At 33.3% G+C, this 26,788-nt stretch overlaps 2 protein-coding genes across 7 annotated transcripts in view; one reads left to right on the top strand and one right to left on the bottom strand.

Moving 5' to 3' along the window:
• Nucleotides 1-1,933: 1,933 nt before the first annotated feature.
• Nucleotides 1,934-6,741, bottom strand: LOC120630855 (ADP-ribosylation factor 2). The gene is made up of 4 exons (XM_039900157.1): nt 6,542-6,741; nt 6,154-6,416; nt 5,061-5,186; nt 1,934-4,131 (listed from the first exon to the last, which is right to left on the bottom strand). The coding sequence occupies exons 1-4, from the start codon at nt 6,606-6,608 to the stop codon at nt 4,045-4,047; spliced, it is 543 nt and encodes a 180-aa protein (XP_039756091.1). The 5' UTR covers nt 6,609-6,741; the 3' UTR covers nt 1,934-4,044.
• A 752-nt stretch (nt 6,742-7,493) lies between these two features.
• The window catches only part of LOC120630871, a 40,943-nt gene continuing 21,648 nt past the window's right edge, over nt 7,494-26,788 (top strand). For 2 of the 6 annotated variants that reach the window (XM_039900188.1, XM_039900185.1), the window contains exon 1: nt 22,142-22,759. In XM_039900188.1, coding sequence (XP_039756122.1) covers nt 22,708-22,759 — 52 coding nt within the window. In that variant the 5' untranslated portion in view covers nt 22,142-22,707. Of the gene's footprint in view, nt 7,586-22,141; nt 22,760-24,402; nt 24,531-26,788 lie in introns of those variants that run through there. The other 4 variants (XM_039900187.1, XM_039900183.1, XM_039900184.1 and 1 more) reach the window with 4 other exon arrangements.

The raw sequence follows: 26,788 nt of genomic DNA, 5'->3' as shown, positions 1-26,788 counted from the left end.
AACATATTATAGTTTATAAATGTAGGAAAGTTAATAATAAAAAAAGTGCAGTGAAAACACGAGCTTCATCAAATCGTGAATTCTCAGTTTCCATAAACAAATAATAACTCTTAATTAAAAATCCAATATAATTAATTAAACATGTCTAATGAAATGTTATTTTTACTGTATAGAGGACGAGAACTTATAATTATTGTCAGTATTAAAAAGATAAACCAGATGGTATGATAACATTTAAAAATAAGAGGACATCATCTGTTTAAGGCAATTTTAACTGGACTACACAGTTACACCTTTAGAAATTTAAAATGCAGTCTAATGGCTAGCAAATCCGGTGACAGCGCGTTACAAGGCGTAGAAAGTAAAGTTATAGCGGTAAAACAAGGAATGTCAAATAAAAGATTTTAAACTAAGATTTTCGTGGTTATTCAACATTTTTTAATTTAGTTCAACGGGTAAATACCACGATAATATTTTTGGATTTGACTCCCGGGGTCCCGTCGTTACCACGATCCATGTAACTGTGTCGAAATAACGACAAATCCAAAATATTATCGTGGTTCGTCCCAACTCGACGACTGATTGGCGCAGTGGGCAGCGACCCTGCTTTCTAAGCCAAGGCCGTGGGTTCGATTCCCACTGGACAATGTTTGTGTGATGAACATAAATGTTTTTCAGTGTCTGGGTGTTTATCTATATATTATAAGTATTTAATTTATATAATTATTCATCAGTCATCTTCGTACCCATAACACAAGCTACGCTTACTTTGGGGCTAAATTGCGATGTGTGTATTGTCGTAGGATATTATATATATAACTATTTTGCGGGTATTCTCTATCGTAGGAAACTACAGGAAGTACGTTAATTTCCTAACTATGGGCTGGTGTTAAGAATATGTTGGTAGAAAATTCCATTATCTAACAATTTCCAGCCCGACATAGGGAATCGAACTGAAGACTTGCTAAGAATTAGATGATCTAATATCGTAATTTAGATCAATGAGGCGTCGTTTGATAAGTTTGAATAACCATAGAGATACAAAACTAGGAAGGTGTTATAGAATTAAAAATAAGTTTCGGTAGGGCAAATTACCAGTAATGCTATAAACATCGTATTTATAATTTATAAGGCTAGAAATATACAACAGTTGACCAGATGTTGACAAATAATTTACACAAGTTTTTGATTCCGTGCCATTCCTTTGCCTTTTACCCTTTTACTTTTCTCCTGTCATTAGGATAGGTTTATTAGGGCCATCACACACAAGGGCGGGACGCGGCCGACCACAGTGCCTAAATGCATGTAATCGGCATTTAGAAAGCCTTGCCATTCAGTCCGTTCTCGAGAAACTCTAAAAATATAATATGTTATTGCACTCCAAATAGTGCTTAGTCTTTTACTTTTGAAATGGTATGAACAATAATTATAAATGTACTGAACAATAGAACATAGAACTTTGTTATCTTTAAACATATACATATATTATAATAATTAAATTATTAAACTTATTTTTAGGAATCCCTGATAAAAATCTAAAACATTTCGTTAAGTAATTTTTGTTTGATACATTCGTTACTTATGATACAAGTGTGCATAGTTGGTTGAAAAAGGCGCATTTTTAGTCTAAGCCAAAGGCGAGAATTTCGAAATGTTTAAATAGCAATGCACACTTGTGTCACAATGTATTTTAAAACATTTGTTAGTCAAAGCCATTCGAAGCTATGTAAATAATACATTGTGTATTATTTAAAAACTTTTAAAGGTTTGCAAAAAGAAAAAAATATTTTCGCAGATTTTGTAGGCAGACCGCGTAGCTAAAAGTATAGGTATTTATTTTACAGTCTGTCTAATTATTCCCACTCCACTTTTGAAACAAATGTATTAAAAATGTATTATTATTAATTACAGATAAATGAAAAATCGTGCAATCTAAACGTTAACTATTTTTTAATTTTATTAACTATTACTAATAATGCGTCATAATAAATCATGTAGTAACAAACCCTAAGATAATAATAAACATTTTCTTTTTCACATCACACAAATGTGTATGAAAATGAAAATAAATGCATACATTTGGTTTTTAAACACATTTCTACTTTTATTGTAAGCCAATATTGGACGTAGTTATGCGAAAACGTTCCAACCATGATCCATTGAGCTCCAAAACGGTTCAATACTTATTATCTTTCAATAACAATGTTTGTGGGTTGAAACCTACATTGAAAACAAATACTTCTTATAAAAGTACCCGAAACATTTTTATATCAAATTTACACATTTATTTGTGTGGATGTGAATGAACATTTGTAATTTTTCTTTTAATATAACATAGGACCTTAATCTTTCTTCTATTGCCATAAAATTTTCTGACTCCCATTTGACCCTAACTGTATACACAGCTGATGTTATGGTTGTCACTGCGTAATTTTTATGAAAACAAATTCCTTTCGTTATTAAGTAATTCTAATCATTTGTAATATTATTGATCCCCGGATAAGTAATAACTAATAACCCCTAGCGGCATTATCGGCTACCCCATTTCCATAGACCAGCGCTCGGCTGCAATCACACCTGATGGAAAGTGATCATGCAGCCTATGGAATGAGTACGATGCCTTGAAGATGCTGATGCCTGAAATACTTTATACTCATATTTAGGTGGTGAGTACAGCAGCCATTTAATCTTTGTAGTGCGTATTATAAACGAGAAAGCGAAGCTTTTCTTATGTCCATGTGATACCACCAACTTAAGGACGCAGATTCTTATGATGTAATATAGTAAAAAGTTATGAGAACCGTGACTCGAGGACTAAAAACATTTTTAGGGTAAAAACGCAATATATTAAAAAGTGTAGACTAGCACTTTATCTCAAAATTGTTGACTTGCATGTTGGTTTGTTTTCGCATAACTACATTATATTAAAATTAGCCAAGAATAATAGAGTGGGATACTTTTTTAAATTAATAAATTATACATCACATTAATAAATTTGGAATGGCAGCAATATATTTTTTAGCAAGTTAATTATTTTCCAATATACATAATACTTAATTTTCACATTTGACAATTATAGTAACACTTCATAAGAAATAGAAATATTATAGACAAAATAAGATATTAGACAAATTAAATAATTATACACTTATTGAAATAAACCATGTTTCTTTTTTCATGTAGCTCATTGAGAAGTTGGTTTCAAATCAATTTCAAAATTGTACCCAAAGATATTACATAGACCAAAACAAGTTTTTAAAAACATGCTAATAATAAAATATGAATATTGGGGCTTATAGTTTTTTACGTCATTTGGAGATCATAAAGTCACTGAGTCCAATGAATAACCAGATTGGTGCTGGATTGCTACTGGAATAATTTGAACAACATTTGGATTCCAGTAACGGAAATCACAGGAACTTTACTGGATTTGGATATGTTTTGACTAAAAGCAGGCTTAAATACAATTATCGTTTTAACATAAACATAAAAACTGCTTGGGTATAAATTGCTGAAATTTAGTACTTGGTTTTAGGATCACTGTACCTTTAAAACTAGAGTGCATTTGGAACCTTAATAGCTTTTAGTTCAAATTAAAAACAAGTAGGTATTACCATCATAGATTGATTAATTATAAATGTATACCATGGTTTCAGTCTAGACTGCTTTTATATGGCTAAATATTGGTTTTTTCTTCACAATAAATTTTAACATTTTGTCCATACAGTTACCTTCTATTAAATTGTCAATAAATAGTTGAAGTGGCTTTAACAAAATTAAATTAATTAGTATGTAGTATTCAGCTGATTGGGACTTAAATTTCTAACTGTGGGTATTTGTTTATAATTTTGCAGACAAAGTATATAAGGAGTTTATAATAAATAACTGCCACTTACACAATAATTAATTTAAATAAAGATACATTTAAATAAGATTTAAAAAAGGTCTCAGTTTTATTAAGTCTGAACAGCATTCACAATATGCAAGTTTGTTGTGCCATTTGGGACAATTGGATGTTCTTTCCCAGGATTTAACAGTTAGGTCTCACTTCTTTGCAAGTTCATTCGAGAGCCAGTCTAGGCCTTCGTAGAGTCCTTGCCCCTGTGTGGCACATGTTGCTTGGATATACCACTGTAATCAAATAAATTAAAAAAAATTAATATCTTAAAAGCTCTCAAAAGTTACCTGATTTTATTTTATATAACAAACTGACAACAGAGTATCTGGCTTAACTCGTTTCTGTTTCTGTTCTCAGGCGAAAAGTATTTTAAGTCAGGATGCAAAATATACAAATATTACGTGCCAAAATTCCATCCAGATGAGTGCTTATAGAAAACAAGCAAAAAATAAATAAACAAACAGACACACTTTCACATTCATAATATTAATGAAGAATAATTAAAAATCATTGACGGCCGATTGGAGAAGTGGGCAGTGGCCCTACTTTCTGAGTCCAAGGCTGTTGGTTCGATTGCCACAACTGGAAAATGTTTGTGCTGAAAATAAATGTTTTCAGAGCCTGGGTGTTTAAGTATTAACATACATTATTCATCAGTTATCTTAACTGTACCTATAACACAAGCTTTGATTACTTTGGTAGTAGATGGTGATGTGTGTATTATTATTTATTAGTTATTTATAATACTCTGCAAATACAACTAATCTTTATTTCAAATTAAACTATATATTTTACTTGCTTGTTTACCCGTTATAAATATTTTAAAAAAAACCATACATAACATAAAAACACACATTTTTAATGAAATGATAACACCCATAATAGTTTAGGAGAAAATAATGGATCAATGATAATCAAAACATATGTAAGAAACATAGGTTCCATGGTCTACATAAACACATTAGATAACTAATTGACTTTCTTATCTAAAATTAGAAATTAACTGCTAGTAATAATATAAAGATTACCTGTTTTTGTTTAAATACATTATAAAAATTCATCACAAGTTGTATGTAAGGCTTAGGGAACAAGAACTGGGATTTCAGATAAAATAATTTTTTGCTCGCAAATTACAATACAATTGGATAAGCAATATACTTACACGTCGGTTTCTCATGTTGTTCAGATTTAAGGCGTTTGTTAATTCCGCTGCTGTCATTGCATTAGGCATGTCCTGCTTGTTTGCAAAAACTAGAATAACTGCATCTCGTAGTTCATCTTCCTTTAGCTGCAACAAGTGACTTATTAATAGGCATTCTCACAGGCACAGAAATTAATAAATATAAAAAAAAATATTAAAAACATTAAATTAATAAAATAATAAATATTGAATTATAAAAAATTATACATATTCTTAGTTTGTAATACATACGATTAATCCTTTGAACAATTATTGATTCCTGAGGAATTCCTAATGAGGAAGGCATCAGCTCCCATTGAGGCTTTAAATTTAGAATCTAATTTTTAATAGACAAATAAGCAAATAAAAAATGAACAGTTCAACAATATTTAAAAATCTATTTAAAAAAAATTATGACTTATTGTAATTTCTGTTTATGATACAAGTGGCTGGAACCATAAAATGTAAATGTTCTTTGATATTCCATAAATTGCATGTAATTTTAATGTGAGGATAATATTAACTGTAATAAATTCCTTTGACTTAGTCAAACCACAGGTGTCGAATTGAGATGCTAAGCAATGGTATTGTTATTAATTGTATTGTATTGTACTACATTACTAGTAAACATATAAAAAAATATGTTTGAAGTACAGTTTTCCTGACAGATTTCCATTAAGATTTTCCAACTACATGGAAGAAATTATACTGCAATTGTGCTCCGTGTAGTATCTCCCGTGGGGTGAATCAATGCCAAATTAAATCTCAGGGCTGGTATTAAAAAGTTCTTTGTAGAAAAACGCAATAATAATCCATGGCCCAAGCCGGGAATCAAACCCAGGACCCTTGTGATCTGCAGGGAAATAAGCTAATTTATAAATGTGTGTTTGTCTATTTGCTTATTTGTCTGTTTGTCCTTACTTTACATCCTAACTAAGAATCCAATCAACTTGATTTTTGGCATAGTTAGTTTAAAGAATGTGGAGTGACAGTTTATAAAACACTTATATTGACATAAGATGTAATCCATTGGCAGAAGTTTAATTTGGTCATAAATAGATGAGTAAAATCTTACCATATTAGCTAGTTCATTTTCAGCTTCGGCTATTCGCTTCGTATCACTTGAATCAACAACAAATATCAATCCTTGGGTATTCTGATAGTAGTGACGCCACAGAGGCCTAATTTTGTCCTGGCCACCAACATCCCAAACAGTGAAACTTATGTTCTTATACTCCACTGTCTCAACATTGAAACCGATTGTAGGTATAGTCGTCACGATTTCACCCAGTTTTAGTTTGTAAAGTATTGTGGTTTTGCCAGCGGCATCGAGTCCGACTAAGAAACAAAGATATTAACAAACTTTTAACCAAGTACTCACAGCTAAATTGTTAAACTACAAGTGTAAGATAAACAAAAAACATTCTACGCAATCTTGCATCACGGATTGTCGTGTCACTTACCCATTAGGATACGCATTTGTTTTTTTCCAAATAACCTGGTGAAGACACTTGAAATTGTTAAACCCATGATGTATTTCTCACAAAGTTTTAGTTTATATACAGGATAATGGAATAAAAACACAGTTATATAGACAAATCGATGACAAAAACTGGAATTATACGTCAGTCGCAACACGGTATCGTCAACGCGGGCAACGTCATTAGAGTTGCCATAACTAGTATTTTTAAACTGCCTTGCTCTGCTTCTGTCATTTTGAAGATGAAGATCAGCTGATTATTTTATAGCCCCACAACCTTAACTGGGACAGTGTCAATTTATTTCAGTGGCGCTGATTTTAGTTGCGAGTGGCAGGCGAATTGACATTTTTTTTTATCTATGAAAGAATACTCACTTTTGATAACATTTTCATGGCATAAATTAAGAAACCATAAACACTACGCAGTAAATGAAGCATAAAGTGTTAACCAACTGTCTTCAAGCTCTAGTAAAATTGACAACAGTTAATAAAGTAGAGTTAAAAATTATGAAATGCCATTTCTAATTAGGATAATTAACCACTTGACGCGAAAGAATGTAAAAAATGCTGTTCAACAAATATTTGCCTCAATCAAGGGACAATATATTTAGTTTGGTAACATTATCTAACCATAAACTAGAATAATTTGGAGTCAACCGGAAGCAAAAGGAACACAAAGACTTATAAGCGGAAGTGAAGTAATATATGCCACTCTTACAATCTCGCTTGTGTAAAAATTACGGCAATTTTTATTACAGGTACATATTTTTAAAATAATCAAATAAATCTAAGAAGATAAGCTTCTGGCTTTCCACAGTTCCAAGAATCGACAAATACAGACCCGCCGACGATATGGACACCAACATTCGCAGGTCGCATCAGTCTGATACAGCCTTCACTATGTCTATGAGATTGTTTATTCTGTAACCAATAAGATTCAGCGAAGGCTGCTGTCATGCGTCGTCATAGAAACGTTTTCGAAAACTTTTGATTTTTTTGGCCGGGACCGACATGGAGATTTATGAAGGTGAGTATTTAAATATTTAATTTAAATATTGTTTGTGTTATTAGTGACGTGTTATTCGGGAATAAACGCACTTTAAGTAGTGTTAGAGTCATTAACAAAACAGGTTCTTCTGAAGGTCCTATACGGGAGGATGATTGTAATTATTAAGTTGTTACTTGATTGATTAAAATAAATACAGTCCTACGCAACAATACGATTTATAAATAAAATTAAGTAATACGTGAGTCTATCGTGCTTGCAATTAATTTTATTAATCGTTTAAATTAATTGTAGGCAGTGCCCTATTGTTTTGAATTTTCCAGGACGTCAAGTGTCATGCTGGGGGTGTGGGTTTTCCGATGGGTTTTCATTTGAATTTAATGAAATAACTACTTGCTAAATTGTGCAAACAATATAGATAGGTACTACGGTAAATAGATTTTAAATATTTGTTATCTACCTACTTAAATAAATATCATTAACTAATCATTATAGAATAAAATATTTTCTTAGCTTTTGTTCCGCAATCTGTTGGTACAAACTACTATCCTAGCAAACTAAGTAGGTGTACTATTTCCCTACTTATCTAGGTAAGCTTAACATGAATTACTTGAATATGTAGGTGGTCTAGCAAAAAAGTACCAGTTTCAAAGATCATTAGGCGTTATCACTGGGCTTGCTTTTTAAGGTAAAGGCAAACAGCAAATATGGAATAAGCTGGTTTATCGACTAAGTAAGTCGACATGGCTATTGCTGGCTATGGCTTTAGAAATATGCAATGGCGCGCAATTCGCACATTACGTCATCAAAATAAACATACAAGTCCACACCTATGTCAGGTGAATAGGTATCCGTACGCCCTTGAACGCGAATAATTAACAAATGCATTAGCTTCGATCTTTTTCAAGGTTGACCAACTCTATAATATCTTATTTTATGTAGTAGTAAAAAAACGTGTGAGCCGTCACGGGACGCCTGGCAGATGAAACATCGAAATTGTTTTCTGTAAGTTATTGCAGATATTGCATAATGAAAAGATAAAGCATTACAAATTTGTTCCACAAATAAAAAATAAAAATACAACCAAATGGATAACCACTCCTTTTTGTAAGTCGGTTAATAATGACTGTTTTATTACAAAATTAATATTCATTTTAATGTTACATACGAAATACAAAAATTCAATCATACAGCGTGGCTATGCGTCGCCATGGCCTGCGTCGCCACGGTAAAAATCAGGTTTACCCTCCGCGTATAGATGTTTCACATCAACAAAGCTCTACTTTTTGTGACAGAGACAGCGTTGATGTATTCTGGTCTAAAGCCTGAAGGGCGTCGTTGCCGATGTAACTTACGGTATATGAGTCTTAACACCTACGCCTGAGTTTGATGGACTCAGGGCGACACTTTGAAGGACGGGTTCCTTGGATGCCCTGTGAAGTTTTGCTCTGTTTATAGGCGATTGTTTTTCACCGATCAATAAGGGGGCGATCTGCTAGGTCCATCAATTATTACCTACTATAAAAAAACCTGGTCATTACATACCTATATTCGCACTTATAAAATATTCATACAATATCTTTAAAAGTAGGTGAGTACTTGATATTAATACCGCTTTTATATACGGAAACGATTAGGCGCTTTTGTATCGTCATCCCTCTTAAAAAACGCAACGTAACTTTGGTGCTCCACTTTACAAAATAGATAGGTAGTTACTTTAATACACCTACATAAAACTAGCGGTCCCTCGCGTCTTAAAAGATAGACATAAACTCTCGTGACTTTTTTAAGAACATCTAAAGGGGAACATCTTTGTTATACATGATTTTATCGAAACTTCAACCGTTTACGCAGCGCACGCAGCGGTCGCTCGATCGATTTTGAAACATTCTTCAATGGTGCTATGCTCCTAAGCGTCTTAGCGTGGTGATATATAGCCTACAGCCTTCTTCGCTAAATAGGCTATCCAACACTGAAATAACATTTCAAATCGGACCAGTAGTTCCTGAGATCATCGCGTTCAAGTAAACAAACAAGCAAACACAAACTCTTCAGCTATATATATTTTATTAGTATAAGATTCTCAATAATCGTTTTTTCGCTACTTAATAATTCATCCATGAGAGCTCTAAACTTTTATCAGTGTTAAATGCAGGTAGATTCTGACCTCTATTATACTTTAGTACAAGTGTACTACGTAGATGAGCGGTCAGTCGTCATGTCTCAAAAAAAAACAGTTTCACTTACGATTTCGGAGTAAATTTTCGTTACTTTTTTATTGAAAAAGCCAGCTTAGCGTATGAAAAGCAATAAAATTGACGAAATATTTTATTTTAATCAAGGTTATGAGTACATATGGTTTATATTCAATGTTTTTAAACACTTCACTTCGTTTAACCTTTGTTGATGACAAGAGCATGCTAGTTTTTTCAACGTTATAAAATAGTGCATAACCAAGAAACAAAAATTTTATCTTCCCATTATATTCACTGACATTAGGATAAAATTTACTTAATTTAGCACAGTATAATATGTTCAGCAAGGAAAATTTGAAGTTTTTAATTATTATTTTCACCAGTGCGCCCATGCTCGAATCAGCTATGTGGGAGAAGATAAAAAATTTCCCGTGAAGAAAATGTCTTAATCATGCTAGCCTAGCCTTGCTGATTAAACTTGATTGTACCTACAATAAATACAATTTCTACTGGCGGCTAACTTGGGTATAACAGAGAAACACGAATGGTCCAAATATTCCGTGAAGTTATTTTCTCGTTTGGAATTTAACTATAACCAATGCCTATCTATTTACTTCTATTACTCAATTCACGATTAGATCCATCAATCAATTGTTGGTGAAAGCGATTACCACCTCAAAACCAAACAGTCTGGCTCTTTTCATGACTATTAAAAAGCTTTATCGGACTTTAAAAACGCATGGTCATCGGATGTTTTGTGTGGGACTCACGACATCGCCCACTTGAGATCGGATGTGATCTTTTAAGACCGTTAATTAGGGTTCCGTAGCTCTAAATGGAAAACAGTTCATATTGTTATGAATCTTAAACAAAGGGAAATAGTCGCCAGCAAAATAGTGTCCCATAAGAGCACCCATGTGTCTTTTTCTCGAATAAAACAACAAGAAAATTATACATTTAAAATCGATATTGAATGTTTAAACAGAAAATCATTAGTTTTTAAAGCCCGTGTGAAATTATTACCGCACTAAGTTTTATTTGCGGTTACACGCTATATTAAATTAACCGCAAACGTACGTATGTCGCTTCTTAAATTGAGATCCCAGTTTTCCTTTCCCGTTAGGTTGATGTTAATAAACATGGCGTAATGGCAGGGAACGGTAAAACAATATTGTGGATTCTTATTAAATATCATCCTCAGCGTATTCCCAATTTCCCACAGCTTGTTTTTTTTGAACATAGTCTCAACACGTTGCCCCAATGGTGGAGGACTTTAACGACTACTTTCGCATGTCAGTGATACTAAACGTGACCGACAAGGCTGCATTGAGCAAATTTTATATCTTTGGGCTTGTACTGAGAATTTATTATAGAAAACCCCAATCAATAACGAATTTTGTATGTATCTCGTTATTCGTAACCAAACATGCTTACCACTTTAGATACTATCGAGATTCGAGGCAGTTGAACGGCTCAGGACTATATGTGTATTCTAATTAATACAGTCCACTGTCCATATTTGCCCATAATTACCACGCTGGACAGACGGTATTATATATTTGTGACCGTAGTAGATGGCAGTAGTAGCATAGAGAACCCTACTGCCCGTTCTCCGTTATACTCCCTTAGTTGCCTCGTTCAACCCCCCCGGGAGGAGGTGAGGTGATGACTACTGTATTCTGATCTGCCGTAACCACATATTATTAATATAGATAATATAGATACCACCTACCTAGGTACCACCTACAAAAAAATATATACGGGACCATCTCACAGCACAAATCCCGCTCGCAACTAGCCGCCTTTTTGCAATTTATTTTTTGGATGTCATTGAACGTATTGAATCATTCGGATCGCAAAATACTAAATTGATAGCGCTAATAAGAGCAGTTGTTGAAATGATACTCTGTTCTACTTTCGTGCTTCGTTATAGCAAATGTATCAGACCAACCGACAACGTTTACGTTTAATTGGTGAACATATTTGGCTCTTATCTACCAATTAAGACTGCGCTCTTCAAAATTCATAGTACAAATATCTGAAACTCGGTTACAGATTCTGGTACAAATGTTATCATTGTTTTTTAATCTATTTTAAAGCCTTTAAACGAGCAATTATTTGTGTATATGTATCTATGTATATATATAAAATCTGAATCTCGGAGACGGTTCCAACGATTTTCATGAAATTTAGTATGCGAAAAATCGATCTATTCCGTCGTTTTTTCCGTGTTTTCGGGCGATGAAAAACTGCTACAATTTCCTTAGAATACGAATTATAATAGATCAGGTGGGAAATCGGGCGGTTTCGCAACCAGAAGATCCCTGTTCAAGTCCAGATGATTTGTGATTGTTCTTTCCCCTTTTTTTGCTCAGTCTGTTTTTAGTAAATAAAAAAAACTTGGTCATCCTGGTACTTATACGTCTTGCAGACCTTTGTTCATAGGGTTAGAATTGAAGATGAATAATTTTATAATTATCGTATAGGTACTAGTTGTTCTTTTGGGTTTTCTTCGGGTTTTCCGATTATATACCTAGGATGCTAACCATGTGCATGATGATAAGCTTTTGATGGTGTACTTTAAAAAATGTGTAAAAACGCATCTAGTACAGCGAGGTTACTATACATTTGATGAATTCCTCAATGACAAGGTAGAATGGAAGCAGCCAGCCTCGCTCTCATCTCCCGCAAGATAACAAAATGATTGTAAATGTTGATGTTGGAAAAGAGCAACTACTGAGTTTCTTGCCGGCTCTTCTCGGTAGAATCTGCTTTCTGAACCGGTGGTAGTCACACAAACATACATACTTGACGTTTCAAAAGTGCTTATAAAGTAGGCCTACTTGAAATAATTGAATTTGAATTTGAATTTAATCCAAACCATACGGCTGGGATTGAGTTTTTTAAATCACGTTTGCAAGAAAGAATAGATAACCCGAAAAAAGTATTTCTTTTTCTTCTATCTATACCTTTGCCATAATATAGGTTGTACAAACTATGGTCCAAAAGCTTCACTACGTTTCATTGCTTACATTTATGTCAAATTACATCTAATTATGTAATTGCCTTGCGTTGCCGGAAGTCGGCAACCATAGCAATACAAATAAAAAATTCACTTAAAAAATTTACATTTTCACGTCAAAGAATGTAAACTTTTGCATATTAAAGTCCAGACAAACCGCTCCAGATATTTTCCGCAAACTAGGTTAACTTTATGGTAAATTTTGTATGATGTAACGAAGAGAATAACTCTACCAAAAATAACCCAAACTGTTTTTAAAACAGTTGATTATATTTCGGATTAAATCCGTTGTCCTCAATCAGAACCGTAGGTATAGCTTTAAATTAAGAATTATTGTAAGTGCTCCAGTCCAACAAATTCACATGTTCACATTAATTTGTATTTTTAAATTTATGAAGTGTTTTGTCAAACTTCAACTGAGGACACACATTATTAATGGGCTAATAGGCCCTAGAATACTTCCAATTCCAAAATAATAATTTCGGCCTACGAGAAATCGAACAAGTTTCGGGCTGGAAACTAAGAAACGACATCAAACAATAATTGTTTGATGAAATCAAAATTGTATCCGCAATACTCTACGAGTAATCTATGTTAAAGCAAACGATATATATGGTTAATCAGGCATCTCATCTGTCGGGACTGAAAGAAATTGGATTCTAAGATAAGTCCTTCAGCCATCGATATCTAGGCTGAAGACCTCTGATCCCAATTAAATTAATAGCCTTATGACAAGCGAGCAAACTCTGATATTATATGGGTAGTATTTGCGATTTAGATCCGCGAGTCGTCTCGGCCTCGTTACACAAGACAGTGCATTGACTCCGAAGTCGGCCTACACTGCAGCAAAGATGCATTGTTTAAGATCATCGTTCAGGAAATTTAAAATTAAAATCGATTATAATATAATCCGAGTGGCAAAAGAATGTGGAGTATTAATAAAGAGAGATAACTTGTGAACGAAGCGATGTCAAATAAATGATTAACATTAAATCAAATGCATGTATTTATTTATTTTTATTAATTTATACTCTTTATTTGCACACAAAAAAAAAGATACAGTAAAAGAATAAAAAAACACAGACAGAAGCAGTATACAAAAGGCGGCCTTATCGCTTTGTAGCGTTCTCTTCCAAGCAATTAGGATAAGGAAAACAAAAGGATAACAGACTGCAGGTTGTGCATCTTAAAAAAAATCATCCGTAGAAATATTATAAATGCGAAAGCATGCCTGCTTGTTTATTTGTTGCTAAAGATAGCATTTACCCTAAAGACTGCACTTACAATGTTCTGTTGATATAACCATCAGCACCAGTGACTTTTCTGTCGTACATCAGTTACCGAGTTAATTTGATCAATTTGTACTATTCATTAGTAAAAAAAAGAACCCTACAAAGTATGGTGTATAAGAAGTATGTATCTTATATGGAGTGTATGCGGTGCGACGGCGGCGGTATCAATTCACTCAATTCTGGTTGCTACAGAAGAAAAAAAATCGTATAGATACTTAATTTGATAAGCTGTCCAAATTTCTAAAGGCCGAAATTAATGTTATATTTTTTAACACTGGTGTCGTAAACTACAATTATTATGTATAAGTGTTTCTTAGAGCTACTTAAGATCGGATTGGTTAAAGGGGTTGTCTAAAGTAGTTATTGTCGATGAAAAAATCACTGTGTATAGTTTAGACACCCACATGTTACCTAACTCCTTAGGCGAATAAATGCTCTGAAATAAAATGCTCGGATATATATCGGTCAATAGGAAATTGGGTTCATTGATCAATTCTTTTATCGTTACACAATAACTCGAATCTCTATAGCTAGTCATAATCTACCAGTAGGTAATTGGATCACATAAGCAGAATGGCCTAATGTGCATTTTAAGTATGTGATAAAGATTTTTTTTCCAATAAAGAAAAACCGCGCGCCCGTTGCCTTATTTTTATAACTAAGAGTTATAAATTTTAATAAAAAATTGAAATAGTAATTACAATAAATTGTAAAAAAGAACAAATACAACGTACACAATCAGTACATATCAAACAGTAAAAAGTAAAAAAAGGGGTAAAAGTTTTCTAATCTCATCCCCTATTTATATAAATATGTATCTATAATGTTATATGTATATAATATTTCGAATATTAGCGAGCAAACCGAAAGACACGTAAAGTGGTTTGAATATTTTATTATGGAGCCTGATTAACCTACTAGTTCGACTTTATTTTCTTTGCAATCTGAGTCTTCGTCTTTTAGTCGCTAGGGTACTGCACATGGGTATTGCACGAGTCATCATCGACAAAGTTCCACGTGGATTAAAGTTACGGGTAAAGTACCACGTCACAATAACCACGTATCACTGGAAAGGAGCATTCCGACTGGGAGGAAATGCGTGAACAAATGTGATGAAATGTATCTGATGAATCATTTAAAATTGTGGCCAGTCATTTGTAACCATCTTCCTCCGACTTTTTGAGGAGGTTATGAAACCGGATGTTTTTTATTTGTATGTTCGGGCATAACTCCGTAATTTATGGACGGATTTGCAAAATATTTTTTTTGTTTATCATACAAATATTTTTGTATGATTAGAAATAATATGTATTACACTGGTTGCGCCTCAAGTATATAGTTTTTTTTTTTATTAATTTAGTTTTCTTACAGTTACCAGTTTCGTAAGGTACAATTTTTGAAAAAGAAAAGTAAAGCCCTGCTTCTGCGATTTGATACATCGGCCAGGTTGTTCTTCCTATACACATTAGATAAACTAAAACTATAAAATTTACACACTTATAATAATTATTACTAAAAATTTTTAATATACTAAGTGTTGTTGAATTTCTTGAGGTCACTCAGGATGGAGTTTACCGAAGTTTAACCGAAGATAAACGTAAAGTCGCGGGCAACAGATTATTTAATAATATTAATACGAATTTACTGCAACTAATCCATCCAGATCTCAGTTTGCTCAACAGACAAAAGCTCGTTCAGCAATGCGAACAAAGCGCAATACAGGCTTCAGAATCGTATCAGCTATCAACTATCACGACCACGACATAGACATTTGATTCCAGTGACAAGAGCTGATTATAGTCACGTCTTGGACATTACCTGTTGTAAATCATTACATTAGAAAGTGATATACATAGTGTTATATACTCGAACATTAGCATTAGTTGTTAGCTTCATGGCAACTTTCTTTGCTTTTATGAATTAAGTGCCGTTTGTGTGAAAAGTTTAAATTTGCTAAATGCCACTACAGAATTAAGTCATTCATTCATTTTTTTTGGATTTTTATAGTGAAGTTTTCAGCTTCATCCTTAGTTAATATTATAAATGCGGAAGCGTGTTTGTTTGTTTGATTGTCCTTTCTTTACGTCCTAATTCAACCAATCAACTTGATTGTTTACATAGAGTTAGTTCAAAGACCCCAGAATAGCATAGGCTACTTTTTAGCCCAGGAAAATAAATGGTTACCAAGGGATTTGTTAAAAAATAAATAAATGCGTAAATACAAATAAAATCAGCCTTTTTGGAAGTCGGTTTATTTTTTATCACATTTCGTAACACAATGCAACTACGTCGAACCGAAAAAGCCAGTAATGTGGACACCTGCCATTGCTTTAATTACAGCTTACGTGAACATCTCAAGTTTTTTTCGTGTTAATTAAGCATGTTATGATATATTATGCCACATTTTAGGGTTCCGTAAGCGAATGATGCTGACAGAATCTTATTACTTATCTTCCGCTTTCTATCCCGACATTAAGCTCGGTTCCTTTGAGAGAGGGGATTAAAGTGTTTGACGATTTTACACCATAACTCCGACAAGTTATAACCGATTTAAATAATTATTTTTGTACTATAGAGGTTATTTTATGTGTGTTTGTGTAGATCTGATGAATGTGGTTGGAGATTGAGGACAGAACTCCTCAGCGGACTGCAGCAAACCCCTCATTTAAGGCTTAGCGATACTGAATACTTTAAATTTTTTCAGAACTACTACTAAATTGAATGCCACATCAAAAAACAAAATCAAACGCAGACGAAGTCGCGGGTAATAGCTAGTACATAATAAATAGACAATACACACATTGCCATCTAGCCCCAAAGTAAGCGTAGCTTGTGTTATGCGCACTAAGATGACTAATGAATATTTTTATGAATAATATACTTTAAATCTTATCATACACAAAAAAACACCCAGACATTTAAGAACATCACACAAACATTTTCCAGTTGTGGGAATCGAACCCACATCCTTGGACTCAGAAAGTAGGGTCACGGCAATCGGCCGTCAAATAACATATCAATCAAAAAATAATAGATAGACGGTTAACAAAGGGTTAACAAGGGAGGGTTTTGCATTGCCGCTGTAACAGAAATATCTAAAATATCCAAATATACGAATTGCAAAAAGCCGGTCATCATTCTGCATGATGACGCCTCTTCACGTCACGTCCCTTAGAACAAAGGCGTTTGTTGAGAAATATTGTGTTGACAACCTTACTTAGACTTATTGTCCCTGAGATTTCTTTTTCTCAATAGTAGAAGGTTTCCGAGCGGCAAATAAACGGTGGCAGCTTATGAAGAAGCGATTTCGGACCTATCAGATCCAGACTGACAAAAGTGTTTTCGAAGTTGGCTTTAACGAATGGAACTCTATATCGAGCACGATGAAGAATATTTTTAAAAAGATGTAAAATTTCGAATACTTTTTTGTCTCTCAAAATTTATTGCGTGACCTGCGTACTTGTATGGACGGATGTAATTAAATTAAACAGTAACCTCATTTTCTTTTCCTTGCTAAGGAAACCTTCACACGCTAGTACGACTCGCACTTGGCCGGATTTATACAAAACCATGACTTAATCTAAAGATATAATATTATTATTATAGGACGATAAAAAAGCTGCCTCTACGCACCACACAACGAGGCACATATCTGAGGCCTATTTTCTGATGAGCCTTTGGAGCCTCAACTTGTGATGAGTGGCCGCCGAGGTATTCTTTAATGAATTAGGGGATCCACATATCCATACTATCTCTCCATTAGAATGTCGAGTATCTGATATTAACTAAATCCTCCACCAATTCCGTTAACAAAATACGGTTAAATTTCAGATATTTTGTCATTTAATCATCAAATCATCATCACCCTGTTAACTTCTGGCTGCTCTTTGCTGCACAGGCCCCCTATCTGATAGAGAAGAGAAGAAAAAGAGAAGAGGCCTATGTGTGCGGGTTAGAGGACTTTCGATTTAAACGATGACTCTCAGCTTGTAAAATTTTTTTATGTTTCCCTTTCCGTAGGACCTTTACTACGCATAATACGAGTAATTATAACTAGCGGACCCGAGCGACTTTGTCCGCGAATGAGCCGACTTAAAAATTATTCGTATGTTGTCGCGAACTTTAAAGAAAAGTAGTTTGGCGTAACGTTTACCGTTCACGCATCACGATATTTTTTGCAGTTTTTGCCCGAGATTCCAATATAAATGAATCCTAGCTAGATCGATTTATCGCCCCCGAAACCCCCTGTATACTAAATTTCATGAAAATCGTTGGAGCTGATTCCGAGATTCCAATTATATATATATAAGAATTGCTCGTTTGAAGATATAAGATTTACGTATCTATATAAAATACCAGTGTCCCCAATCAAGGGATTAGCTTTAGTTAAAAATTAGGAGCTCTATCTTAATTATTCTTAGGGTTTTGTAGCAAAGTTAGGTATATTGTCGTAATAAAAATAATGTTAGATGCTACAGATTACAAATATAATAATAACTTTTCGTCTTGTGGGACTTTTCTTTAGGCTGCTGTTGAAGCTGATTTGCCAATTACATAATACGCGATAGTCAACTTTAATTTGACTTCACGCTCTTTGTCTGCTGTCTCACACGTCCATATTATAAACAATAATAAACGATTACCCGTCGGTCGTGTGACTCCATTACGTCATTTCCTCGTTATGTAGTATGAACGTTTAAGAGGCCAAAACCTGTTTGTCATAGGACCACATTTCTTAACCGGTAAAACATAATGCTCTGCAAATCTTTGTTATGCGAAGCAAATAGGCTTATGTGCTTATGTCCTTTGTTAGCTACATAGATGAAAACAATATTCTTGTGTTTCCTATTACATATGTATAGATTTTCTGCAGCAATGCTGACTTAACCATTTATATCTAGTGTTATAACTTATAATGCACTATCTACTTATCAACGTTAAGGCAAATATTATGAACGGATGTAAATTGAAATAATGTAATAAGTAAAATCTATAAACACTCAAAAGTGATAAGTAACTCTTTCCAAACTAATGTAGATTCTTGCAAAGCTGAATCTTGTAAATTCAAGTTTAATTAGGATACCTATGATTAAGGTTGTTTACGATCAATAGTAATAATATTATGACTGCCTACAAAATTTCCGGAATTACTGCATCAATGCTCTGGCTTTACATAATATTTGGTTTCAATAAATAAGTACAAATTACTGTACTAACTTATGAACACAATTATATTAGAAAACATTACAATACATAACTACAGAATAGGCTGACAGTTAGTAGGTTGGCTGACCAAATAAAGCTGCAATCACAACGTTCATTATTCAACAACTATTTTTTTGGTGGAAGTCTTCTGTTTCTTTTTATCACTTTTAGTGTTAAAAAAAAAATCGAGTAATCGAGATTTTTTTAAATACTATAATAATTCAGAAAATACGTAGTATATTTTGATCGCTTAGTATTTATTACTCTAACTATGATATTTTTTGGAACTATTAGAAGATATTCCCCTAACCCATCGTCATTTTAAGTGTGCAGTTCAATGCTTCTCATCTGTCTTATAAACTTTTTGATTATTTTTGGTGTTTATTTATGACTTGTTTTATACACAAATTTCGAAACTATACATAACTGACTGCTCTTATTTCTCTTTTTTTTCTCTTCTACTTTACTTTTTTTGACGTGTTTTTTACTTTACTTTTGAGATTTATCTACGACAAAATTTGCACCAGTAGAAACAAACTGATGTTTTCAAAATAAAAACAGCAGAAATTCTAAATAATTAAAAAAATATATGAAATAAACAGTGATTAAATTGTTTATTTTCTCTTATTTCTGTTACTTTAATACTGGATTTTTGCTACCAAATGCATAAACGAGATTTTTCGTCGTGAAGTCATTGAACGGGTAGACGCGTACCGTTGTCTTTTTAAAGTTCAATAATTTTGGCATAGGTATGATCCGTCTATTTATAAGATATCTATATATAAAAACAAAAGTTCCGAATCATTCAGTGACTCATTCATACACGTACAGTCCATTCCCTAAGACCTAGGAAGCCCAAATTTTGCACAGAGGTTCCCTTTATTGATGAAGAAAAGGAATAAGGCCAAGAGTTTTGAAATACGCACGGAATAAGGAAATTAATAGGATAGGTTCGCTTTTAAGCTGTCTTGTATTAAAGCTTTCAAAGTATTTAATGTATAGCCTAACATTTTAATATTATAAAAGGAACCACTGAGCATAGTTAGTCATAAAAAATAACTTTTGTAATACTGGTGCACTTGAATATAAAGTTAGTTTTAGAACTCGAGATGGTAATAAATTCTTCTACTTAGGTTAGTGCTTATTAAGAAACTATTAAATAATATCGATTGTTACGCATTAAACGAGCTGGCGATCGTGAAATACAGTTCGTTCACATTGTCTGTTTATAATCAGACGTAATGGTAAATCGAGAGGGGAGTTCATCAATTCACTACGGATTTCTTAGTGTACCAACTAGTTGCGGAGCGTAGACTAAAGATCAGACAATCTAAACTGCTTTACGAAATACTTATAAATTGGGCATATTTTATAAGCATTATATTGTACGTATAAACTTATCAGATATCACTAAAAAAAGTTTATTTTTTCTCTCTTAATAACTGTTGCATTCAGGCTTTATATTCTGTTGATTTACTGTCTAACTGAAACTTATTTTTATTATATTAATTTTGTAAATAGTGATAGCTATTTTCTATTCTATGATTTCGTGTGGATAAATGATTTTATTGGCGGACAATTAATCTGTCAGCATCGATTAGCGAACATAACAAAATGCCTGCGGGCCACACTTCATAAGCCACTCCCACCGAGGCTATGTTTTCTTTGCGCTATTTTTGAGCAGTAGTTATGCTTCTATGTTTTTTCATTCGCTGCCAATACCTAAACATATCTATCAAGAACTGTTAGACAAATCCAAAAACCTTTTCGGTCTTATGTCTGCGCTTTTCGAACACCGTAGCTGTAACGCAATGGTGCAAGACGGGACCGCTGTCTTCCACTTGGATGAGTTCACGCATAGGTACTACCTACTGGATTGTAACTACTTTAATATATAAAAATATTGAACATTTTACCTCTTTTGGTACTGAGTACTCCAAAATTAGGTTGAAAGAACTAAAAGCAATTTTTTTTCGTTGATTTTACATATTTGTTTGTAAATGATTATCCGCTTTACACGATTTATTAAAAAAAAACAGATTAAAAAAAAGACAAAGTAACCACTAATTTATTAAAATTTCGGCATAAAATAAAATAAATATTTAATATATGTATGATTATTTGGGTTATATATTTTTTATTACTTATTTATATTTCCTCCAAGCGTAGGTTAAAACACATCAATAACAATATAAAATTTAATTTATGATGAACATGAGAATTGAGACTCGTTGAAATTATCAAATGCAAAAAGTTAATAGTTATTTTACAAAAAAAAGAATAAAAACAAAAGCAGAATCTACGTAACAGTAATATTTATTTTAAGATTGCAAGAACAAATTTGTCTTAAAACAATTCTTAAAGTCGTTATTCCCACGTATCGTGGCTACATTTTTAAAGAAATTCTGTTGTGTTTTTTCTATATTTTGTCCCTTTCCGCCCTAAGCAATATTTATATTCAGAACCCTTCGCACCCCGTGTGATTTATGTCCGCCCTTCTCCTGAATGGAACGTCAAACGGCTCTTCCCAAAAGTGCCACTCGTTAGTTCCATTTTTAAAAAGGGCCAACGGATATTGTGTCTCCGGTGTTGTCACCACCGTCATGATGAAACGATTCAAAAGCTTCGTGAGATTCGTTCATTTCATTCCACCGCTTGATTGAGTTTTAGGCGGAAACGGAATTTTTGTTAACGGAAAGAGAACCATAGTTTCGTAGTAATTTTTGTGTCAGACCAGTGCGTCCTCGGGGGCCAGCAACGCTCTATTATACTCGCGCGCGGCGTTTGCGCTGCCCTACCGCTGCGTTTAGTATATTCCGCAGCACGAACAAGAATAGCCGTCGGTTCAGAGTGTACCCGGAACATTATACGCTCATCTTATTCTGAATTAGTTCACTGATTGATTAACCACTTGTTGCGTTGTACGCGGCGTTTTCAAAACTCAAACATTTAGTGCTCCAGAGGTATGCGTTCCTAGTAACCTATTTAAAACTACTTTATAACTCAGTGTTATTATTTCCGACTTTTATCACCATGCGTATACTTATATATGATACCTAATTGATAAGCCTGAGTATATACAGATAACACCATACCGACACTCAGTTACGCATACTTCAGTTAGTGTAGAACCTTGCATAATTAGTGTTTACGAAACGGACCAGTTTTCAGTGCTTGTTTTAGAAACAAATCAGTGATTGTGGTGATATGTATGAGTGATGCGCCCGCGCTGATGCAAGTGTAGAGTGTAGCGATAGACCTATTTTCGTAGCACGGAAATAAGAGCGGCAAAAGGAGCAAAAAGCATTCACTACCTAAAAACTTGAGGACGCATACATCTATGTCGAGAGTGTATTTTTGTCTGATGTGATTCAATGTCCATAACGGTTGAGTGTGAAGTTTAGTTTTAGTGTAATTATAACTACGAAAATGAAGAAAAGAACGATTTCCAAACTGATATCAATATTTGGCTCGAAGAAAGGTAAGCATATTGTTCTTAGTTCTAATATCGAATAAATCCAATGAGAAACCGTGAGAGCTATGGAAACTTTTACTATAGGTACATACCTATGTGTTTTTGATTGTTTAGTGATTTGTCACGTGCCGCCAATTACTTCTCTTGCTAAGGCTTGTAAAACAACACCGGCTTGTTATGCAAAGTTTTGTTTAAATGAATGAAATCTCCAGTCACAATTTTTTTTTAACATTTTTAGTGCCCCCTCTGTTAAGTATAGTGTTGCTTTGGAGATTTATTAAAAATTAACTAAAATAATTTGTAAAAACATCCGATTATAGTTTTCCAGAAAACATATAGCTAAAGCCACCACCTCCAACGTAAAACATTTATGGTCATGTTAAATTAGCAATGTTTGCCTCATGGTTTTTTTTTTTTGAAACTGCTTGCAAATATAATACATAAATTACGCTAAGTTGGCTATTTAAAAGCTTATGAAACATATGTTTCCACACTTACTTAATTTTCATTACTCTGCTACTGTAGGTACTGGGTACCTATAGAAAGTTCTCAGGAGGGAAATTAATACAATTTCTATTGCATCAATATCTTGCTACAATGTTGGTTCTTCCTCGAGACAAACGGAAATTAATACAATTTCTATTGCATCAATATCTTGCTACAATGTTGGTTCTTCCTCGAGAGTTACTTTAAAAATTCATTTCGTATTCCAAGTAAGTTCTACATTATTGACACGTTACGTAGGTTTTGAATTATTTGAAAAATTTACATTTCCAATAAGCTTTGAAATAATCACTTAACGCATACGTTTTCCAATCGGCGCACTTTATTGTCACGCGATCGAAGAATGACAATATTGCTAATGAAGTTAATTCATCGTCAATTATTATTTTCGCTGGCATTCCTGAATGAGATTTTATTAAAAAATTGATCTTCTTCGCACGCTAACTCCGCAGCTGTTATTATTTTTTTTATATTTTACTTAACGCACACCCCGCGTAAGACGTGCAGCTGCCCGTGTTAACATTAAGCCAAGCCTAAAGTGATTTTAAAAAGCCCTATAAATTTTTGTGTCAGTTAAAAGAAGTGCATTATTTATTGCAACGTCTTCCCCATAAATAAATCTACCGCCACGGACGTAATTGGTTACGTGATTTATATTAACTTATTTGTCAATTAAACATGCTAACTAATTGTAATTAGATTGTATTCAAATAAACTAGGTAGTGTGTTTATTAAAATAGTTTTAGTATGCAGCAAAAAGTGAAACTCCAACCAAGTATTGAAGATTAATGTGCGTTTTAAAGTTAAAAAGTTGTTAGCGTTAAAAGTGATATTTATAGTGAGTGCAAACAATAAATAATTTCATTATACGAATTGAAGTTGAATTTTCGGCGATGCATTATATAAATATCTGTTTTTAAGATCCTTGAATAACTTTATCGTATAATATTTATAAAGTGTTAAATAGTTAAATACCAAAGACTTTACTCAGCTGACATTAATGAAGATTCTGAGAATTTAATAATATGATTTCCTACTATGCATCGCCTGTAAAATGACTGAAGACCTATATACATGATCGAGATAACCTAGACTCTTTAGTAAGCATAAAGCTGGTGATAAGCACGTGTGGAACAGTGTGATATTGGTGCCCGCTGTTTACGTGTGTTATTTTGTGTTCAGTATTCGAGATAGCGCGCTTAACGTTACAAGTTTCAGTGTTAGTTACAGTTTTATAAAATGCTTGCTTGCTTTTGTGTTAAACGGAAACAAGGTAAGAATATCTCATGTTTTGTTTAATTACAGACTTAAAAATACAATCAAAAATATGTTTTTGGTTTAAAAAGGAGTATACAATTTGTGTTCTGTCATATGGTACGTTAAATATATTGAATCAATGTTTTCATTGTTGTGTAATTGTATCATATAGAATTTTCTCAAATAATCTTGTTAATCATATTAATTTCTTGAAATTATATAATTTTGTTGTGAAACTGAAATTTTCTAAATAATATAATATGAAATATCACTACATTGTACAAACAAAAGTCCGTATGTTAATAATACAATTTTATTGTTTTAAGTGTTCATGGGTACAAATATGAGTTCAACAAGGCTTCAAAAACGTTAGACATCATAGAATCTATATTATTAATGCGAATGTGTTTTGTTCGTTTGTTTGGATAGTTGTTTGTTTGTCCTTAGTAAAGTAGCGTAGTAAGCAAACAATCTCTTTGAAACTTAGCTGAGAGTAGTTTAGTTGAAAGGACGGAGAGTAACATAGGCTACTTTTTATCCTAGGAAACGAAACGGTTCCCACGGGATTTTTGAACAACGTAATAACCGAGGACGAATAACAGGGGCTACAACTAGTATCCCTATATTATCTATTAAAAATTTGCTCTTTACAGCAATAAAGATTGGGATACAGTTTAATATAGATACCTCTACACATCTCATGTCCAACAAACTACTTGAATACGTTTTAGAAGTTACTTACCATAAGAGATTTAGGTAGTATTTATTGCGTTACTATGGTAAATAAACCGATATTTGTAATAACGACAAGAAAATAAACTTTCCTTTAAAAACCTTTAGCGGAATATATTGGATGTATCAGTTGCAGTTCCCAGCTTTGTTATGTATTATATAAAAAAATGTATACCAAGGACTTTGATGTCAAGACAATCAGAGTCACAATCATGAGAGAGCCATCAATAAATGAAGCACGATTTAAGTTCTTCAGAAATCAATTACTCATATAATTTGCAATGCCTTTAATTATTACTGCTGATACTTTGCCTTATCCACGCATAACACTAGATACATTTAACGCTTGACAAATGCAAATATAAACGTAAGGTCATAACGAACACGTTAAGTCAATTGTATACACAAGTTTCAAAACGTCCATTCGAAATTTTTATACATTTATGTTAATTTGTGTACATGTAGACATTTTTAGTTTTGAAAGAGTTGTGATTTACGTATATTTCCAAGAGACAGATGTCTGCGCTTACCTATTTGTGATTTACATTGTTGCAAATAATGTTACGTTCGAATACAGAAGGTAAGCCATGATGCATAAAATATCAAACTGTTGAATACCTACACGAAAAGAATTCAAGTAACCAAGTATGTATACACTTATTGTAAGCAATACACGATAATGGAAAACAAACTACAAAACATAAACAGTTACAATAGGAATCTTCAGTTCAAGATACTAATCTTTAGTTCAAGATACTTTTTGGATAAAATGAGAGAAATCTGTAATCACAGAAGGTTTTCAAGAATACAATTGATATTTAAATTAAACATTAAGAAACATTGTAATTTAACTTCTACTTAGCATGCATCCGCGTGCTAGTAACGTTTTTTGTCAGTTTTTTGGCCATACACACTGCTGGAACCAAATGGGTGGCTAGCTTTCACAATAACAGAAACGAAAAACCGATGTAATTTGCGGAAGGAAACCCACAACTTAGATTTTAATAATATGAGCGTTCCCGATGGGATACTAGTAAAAGTGCTCGCTGTTTCACTGGATATTTCGAAAGCTTTTGACTGGGAAAGCCTCGTAAACAAGCTTCCTGCAAAGAGGATACCTACTAACTTTTGCAAGTGCACATCAGAATTCCTGAGTGGGCGAACAATTGACTTGCTCTTATTACTACATATATGGTACTATAGTAGTACCTTTTAATATTGTATTAGTATATGCATACTAGTGTAGCTGTGCCTTAGCATATAGAACTCATTAATATAGACTTAAACAAGGTCCGATTTGCAGTACTATCCAGTCAATATATAATGCAACCGAAACTGAAGCGTGTTATATCACCGCTAATATCTACGGGGACTTATCCCCGTGACTCGGATTTTCCGTTCCAATATTTCGTTGAATCTCAACTTGAACAATTTATCGAAACCAATGAGAAATTATTAGCAGAAAAACTTGGTATCCTCAATAAGGTCATGCGGTACTTCACGCCCAAACAAGTTCTACTCTTTATACCAAATTCGGTAGCT

This window comes from Pararge aegeria, chromosome 17, assembly GCF_905163445.1.
Source record: "Pararge aegeria chromosome 17, ilParAegt1.1, whole genome shotgun sequence".
Classification (NCBI taxonomy): domain Eukaryota; kingdom Metazoa; phylum Arthropoda; class Insecta; order Lepidoptera; family Nymphalidae; genus Pararge; species Pararge aegeria.
The sequence above is the reverse complement of the archived record's forward strand: the minus strand, read 5'-3'. Positions and strand labels throughout refer to the sequence as shown.